The sequence below is a fragment of the Thalassophryne amazonica genome, chromosome 20 (genome assembly GCF_902500255.1).
Source record: "Thalassophryne amazonica chromosome 20, fThaAma1.1, whole genome shotgun sequence".
NCBI classification, from domain to species: domain Eukaryota; kingdom Metazoa; phylum Chordata; class Actinopteri; order Batrachoidiformes; family Batrachoididae; genus Thalassophryne; species Thalassophryne amazonica.
Window position 1 is genome coordinate 65,559,157 of NC_047122.1, and position 6,419 is coordinate 65,565,575.

The following is a 6,419-nucleotide window of genomic DNA, read 5'->3' on the forward strand; positions in this document are numbered from 1 at the left end:
CAAATTGCCACAAATAGTAGTTCTTGAATGTCCTCAGCCAGTTGATTTGAACAGTGCCATGGCCATCATATAGTATGGTGGAGAAACCACTAACACATCGCAAGACAGCACCATAACCTCTTCTAGATGTGACAAAATATTTGCAAGAATCTCAATAAATGGCCATGATGTCAAATATCTTAAAAAGGACACTGTGTGTACTGTATTTTCTGCACAATATTCCACACTGGAGTGGACATGTCTGTCCAAAAATGCCTCATGAAGAGGGGAAAATATATGTAAGTCACACTGGTCTGAAAGTCACATTTATTCCTTCATGCAACACAAAGCAAAATGAATTTTGTCAGATTATTAATTTATAACACAAACACTGCATTAAATTTGTGCAAGTGAACATTTTCAAATTGCTATACATTTTTTGTTAGCCCCACCATCGAAACAAGTGGCATGGCAAGTAGTATGAAGGATTTATTCTCTATATTCAAGAGTGTGATCTTTCAGTTTGAGAGCATGATTTATTAATTTTGATAGTTCTCTAAGATCCAGCACATCCTTTTATTTCCTTTTTGATTTATAGTGGTGTAATGTTGGAAATTGTAATAAACTCCCCAGCTACATCATGGTGTGACATTGTGTTTGGGCCATTACAAAACAAAGAATTTGTCCACTTCTCTCTTTTCCCTTTGGGGTCACAACAGCAGATAAGATGTGTATCAGCATGTTGATTTGGCACACTTTTCATGAGGGCCCCTTCACACATAGTATGAATGTGGTTGAATTGCGCACAAAGCCGGAAATGTATGTAATTCATGTAAAAATGTAGCTGCCTCTAACGCCACGTACAGCTGTCGCTACAAATCAGAGCTGCATTCAACGCCTCGTACATGTGTCACTACAACTATTTGCACACACCAGTGGCTGAAAGAAAGAGTGTGCCCTATGAGAGCCCATTCGATCCCCTCGTGGCAGGTGTCGGCCAAGTTCCAGGTGACACACATGAACATCTAACACCGCTCACTTGGCACTTACAAAAATGTGTGGCCATTCACGCTGTTAACACGAAAATAGTCAGCAGACGATCACTTTCGAGCTGGCTGTGAAATTTGTTTAAGTGCCACCACAAGTGTGGTGTTGCAAAACAGCAACCTACATGTGGCGGATGTGTGGCGGACAGGGGGCGTGGCCGCCAACAGCCGCAGCTTTTGAGATCTCTAGTTCGGGACATCATGGCTGGGGAACATGTACCGTGTTTGGACGGACATGAACTTACAACTGTCCACTGATGCGTGTGTCTGCTTGCTGTCCTCATGTGGACATACATAAAAACATATATAGCTGTCGCGATGGGCTGCAGTGAGCGAGTGCACAGCGTGCACACTGACAGGCTACCCCAGGTGAAACGGCCGTCAGATCATAACATGCAGTGAACGATCTGAAATGTCAGGAAAAAGGGTTGTAAAAAAATTGTAAGCTGAATTTATTTATTCATGCTGTCATTATGGTGAAACTGAGCGCTATACGAGGTCTGTTAGAAAAGTATCCGACCTTTTTATTTATTTTTTTTAAAAACCTGATGGATTTGAATCACGTGTGCTTGCATGAGCCAACCTTGAACCTTCGTGCGCATGCGTGATTTTTTTCACGCTTGTCGGCTGCATCATTTGCTTGTAAGCAGCCTTTGTGTGAGGATGGGTGGAGTCTCTCATCGTTTTTTTTTTTTTGCAAGGAAATGGCGGAACGACTGGAGCAGTGCGACTGCATCAAATTTTGCCAGAAACTGGGCGACAGCCAGGTGGTAACCATTCGGATTATTCAGACGGCTTTCGGTGACGAGCCTATGGGCATCACACAGATTAAGGAGCAGTACAACCGGTTTAAAGACGGCCGCACAACGGTGGAGAGCGCGCTGTGGTCCAGGCAGCCATCACCATGCTGAAATGAACAGATCATTTCAAAGTGAACGCTGTGGTGATGTGGGACCGTCGTGTGACTATCCGAGAAATTGCGGAAGAGGTGGACATTAGCACTTTTTCGGCACATTCCACTGTGACAGAAGATTTTGCAATGAAAAGAGTTGCTGATGGCGCAAGCAAAACGCCCACCCATGTTTGAAGTCTCACAGGATATGTTGTGACATGCTCCACCCTCGTCACAATTTCCCGGATAGTCACACGACTGAAAAGCCACCGAAAGCCGTCTGAAATCTTCCGAATGGTGCAAGAGCTGGGCATGTCACAACATGTCCTGTGAGATTTCAACACGGTGCCACTTTTGCCGCGCCATCAGCTTCGTGCCGGTGAATTTCGTTGCAACTCTTTTCATGGCAAAATCTTCTGTCACAGTGGAATGTGCCGAAAAAGTGCTGATGTCCACCTCTTCCACAATTTCTCGGATAGTCACACAACGGTCCCACATCACCACAGCGTTCATTTTGGAAATGATCTGGTCATTTCAGCATGTTGATGGCTGCCCAGAGCGCGGTGCGCTCTCCACCGTTGTGTGGCCATCTTTAAACTGGTTGTACCGCTCCTTAATCTGTGTGATGCCCATAGGATCGTCACCGAAAGCCGTCTGTATAATCCGAATGGTTTCCACCTGGATGTCGCTCAGTTTCTGGCAAAATTTGATGCATTCGCGCTGCTCCAGTCGTTCCGCCATTTCCTTGCAAAGAAAAAACGACAAGAGACTCCACCCATCCTCACACAAAGGCTTCTTACAAGCAAATGACGCAATCCACAGGCGTGAAAAAGTTCACTCATGGTCACAAAGGTTCAAGGTTGGCTCATGCAAGCACACGTGATTCAAATCCATCAGGTTTTTAAAAAAAATAAAAAGGTCGGATACTTTTCTAACAGACCTCGTATTCATGTGAATAACTTTTTTACATTGAATTTTACATTGTTTGTCATCTGCAGGGTCCCATTGGCCCGATGGGGCCCAGAGGACCTGTTGGGGAGAGGGTGGGTAATTATTTTAACTGCTTAAAATTTTTGAATGTCACTTTTAACAGCAAGAATAATGTTGCTGATTTTCTTCCACTCTTTCTTACAGGGACTTCCTGGCTTTCCTGGACCTGCAGGTCCACCAGTAAGTGAGAAAAACGTATTTAAGAAAAAAATGATAATTACAATCAATTTTTCAGAAATGTTGGCATAATTTATGTTTCTGTGTCTCGTCAGGGTCCAGTGACTGAAGGACCTGCTGTATGTGCTCTTGATGTCTGCAGTGTTCTATTGTATTCTGAAAGCTACATGAAGTACATTAGTATACGTGATGCTGTAATAAACAAATGCTTCCTTTTCTGTGCCTGTTAGGGACCAGCAGGGAAGCCAGGAACCCCAGGAGATGAAGGAAACATTGGACCTGAGGTCAGAGTCCAAATTACAACAAGTCAAAAACCTGAGAAAGCATTTAGTGTGTGAGACAGATACACAAAAACTGGCCCATGTACAGTTACTTGGTGGGGGGAACAATATTATACATTTTTGACAGCAATCAATATCACGTACAGTCACTTCTTGATTTTACAGCTTTATAAAGTGACCTGCATCAACCAAATTTTGTTTTTGCAATTGCCTTTAAACACATAAATGAAATAAATATTAAATAGAACATATGGTTACATCATATTTAATATTCAGTTTTACACACATAAAATGTTAAATCCAATATGGCTGCAAATATCTAATATGGCGGCTAAAACTATACCAAATGCATCCTTTTAATGTTTTCCAAAGAACATATCATTTTCCAGTCTTAGATACATGTTTGCTGAGTGCTTGTAAATTTTGTCTCACCAAAATGCAAATCAGACAAAGAGATTACAAAAAAACATTTATTTTGACCGGTTCAACATTTGAGGAAATAGTTTCTAATCTGAAAGTGTTTGAAACAAAAGTACTTCAATTCAGAATAGTTACTGGAAGTTTTCCTTTGATAATTTAACATGGCTACATTTAATATAATGAGTTAAATCATTTGTCACTTAACTAGACAATTTTGCACATATGCTAATCACTAAGCTAACAGCTATATCTTATGGTTATATCTATGGTAATGTGGTAGTTATATCCTGACACTATTGTTTTAGTACAAATATTGATATTTTTCCTGTTTTTGTTTTGTTTTGGGGTTTTTTTTCCTGTATTGTTAAATAAGATTCGGTAAACTACATTGAACGCCTCTTGGAGTATGCAAAGTTTCTGGAACTATGTTTAGCTGTTTGGATAACTAGATCAGCTTCTAGCGAGGCCATTTACAATTAATATAAGTCATAATAGTATGATTAGAACACCTTTTTATATTGTTTACAAGTTATAAAAGGATTTGGGAAATTCTGATCAATTTGCAGTTGGTTTGAAAGGCTGTGAAAACACAAGACTACATGATTTTTATTGATTATCCTAGTTAAATGATCACTGCAGAGATATAGCTTTCAGAAAAATATTGTCAACAACTGTGCTTATTAAACTTAAAAACTGTACAACATGTTATAAAATAAATAATATTAAAATAAACACACTGTGCATCCAGAAGGTATTTACAGAGCTTTACTTTTTCCATATTTTGTTATGTTACAGTCTTATTCCAAAATGGATGAATTTCATTTTAACCTTCAAAATTTGACACACAGTACCCCATAATGACAATGGGAAAGAGTGAAGCACTATAAATGCTTTCCGGATGCACTATAATTGAATGCATAAGAATGTACACCTTTTATTATAACACAACTAAATAAATCACTTTTACAGTAGGTTTTCTTTGAGCATGCCAGAGGTTGGATACATAAGTATTTTTGTGGCTTCCCTCACTATTCTACTTCTTCTATGGAGAGACATTTTTGAGAACTACCCTAAGCAGCGGTTAGATTTACCACACAGTGCCTGACTGTGTTTAGTAATATCAAACTCCAAGATAATATTCAGTGAATTGGAAATATTCATGTAACAAACGCTTGATTTGTGTAAAGAAAACTCTGTAAGAAAGTGATGATTTGTGTTACATAATAACCCATACTTACTTATGCATTCTGTTGTTTTATCTTTGATAATTAATTTATTTCATGTACAAATTTGAACATAAAGAACTTTGATTTCTTTATTTTTATATGCAATATAATCAAGGATATCAAACCTTTTCATACAGACATATTCTGTCCATAAATTTGTACTGTATGTTAACAGTTAATATTTTTGCAATCTCTTTAGTACTGTAAAGATTTTGTCCTGGACTGCATATTAAATGTGTGCATGGTGTTCCATATTTCATGATGTTTCTTGAACTTGCAGGGTCCACCTGGGCCCAGAGGAACAAATGGCCTCCCAGGGCCTCCTGGCCTACCTGGTCCACCAGGACCAATGGTAGGGATCAGATTTAACTCAAACTCACTAATCTGCTGCCTTTCCCAAGACATTCAGCCTCTGACATCATCTCTTTGTGGAATTAAACAGAAGCACTTTATTTCCAGAGAAAGTGGTTCTGTGGGATAGAAACTGCGCTCTTCTGCACCTCTTCTATGTGATCATATGATGGCGATTTCATAAGCAAGAGTCCTCAGCAGTGGATTTCAGTGAAAAACACCACACTGTGTGCTAATGTAGCCTCAAATCAACCTGCAGTCTGACGTGTATTAAGATGAACTTTGGACATTTGGAATTTAACTAACATGTTGCCTGTGGGGATCCATGGGTTCTAGACTGGGTAGTGTTTATAAAATAGGTAGCTGACATTTTTAAAGGGTGGTAATAATTTATGCAAAAAATTCTATAATGATTTTAACTGAAAGTGCAGGAATTTTAAAATGAGAAGGTTTTGTGAATAATTGTATTTACTGTTTGGCACATTTAGTTGATGTCATGTTTTACAACTGGCAAGGTTGAGATATTTCCTTTGTTGAGAGCTTATCTGGTTACCGGGGCTGATGAATATCAGTGCCCATTGTTCACTGTTATTACATAATATTACTAATTTTTCCAAAAATATTAGTCGTATCAATTTTCTGATTTCGCAGCGTTCATCCTTGACCCAAAATACATAAACGTACCAAACGGCAAACGGCAGCTCTCCACAGTTTGTCTGTGATAAAAGTTACACACACACACACACACACACACACACACAGAGAGAGAAAGAGGGCCCACTTGGCTTTTATTATATAGATTATTGTTCTCTGTAAGTCGAGCACCGTGTGTCTCTTTTGGTCGTTGGACACTTAAAGATGATGTTTCTGTTGCATGCTGCAGTCTGTTTTTCATGTTTTCCTGCCTCACTGGGAATCTTTGGTGGATTTATGTGGACATGTAAACCCCCAGCAGCTCTTTTAGATGTCATTCTGCTGTGTTTTAGGGGCCTCCTGGTGCCACCACTGAGGGAAGTGGAGAAGCTGTGAGTGATTTACTGATTCTCACTCTGCCAAA

General features: G+C 39.5%; 1 protein-coding gene and 1 long non-coding RNA gene across 2 annotated transcripts in view; both read left to right on the forward strand.

The window, feature by feature from the left end:
• The window catches only part of LOC117501531 (collagen alpha-1(IX) chain), a 50,943-nt gene extending 47,750 nt beyond the window's left edge, over positions 1 to 3,193 (forward strand). Inside the window, exons 10-12 of the mRNA XM_034160420.1 lie at positions 2,916 to 2,960; positions 3,052 to 3,091; positions 3,180 to 3,193. Of these exons, the coding sequence (XP_034016311.1) occupies positions 2,916 to 2,960; positions 3,052 to 3,091; positions 3,180 to 3,193 (99 nt within the window). The remainder of the gene's footprint in view (positions 1 to 2,915; positions 2,961 to 3,051; positions 3,092 to 3,179) is intronic.
• A 121-nt stretch (positions 3,194 to 3,314) lies between these two features.
• LOC117502308 lies at positions 3,315 to 6,387 on the forward strand. The gene is made up of 3 exons (XR_004558263.1): positions 3,315 to 3,368; positions 5,292 to 5,363; positions 6,349 to 6,387. It is a non-coding gene; the product is annotated as an uncharacterized LOC117502308 (long non-coding RNA).
• Positions 6,388 to 6,419: the final 32 nt, after the last annotated feature.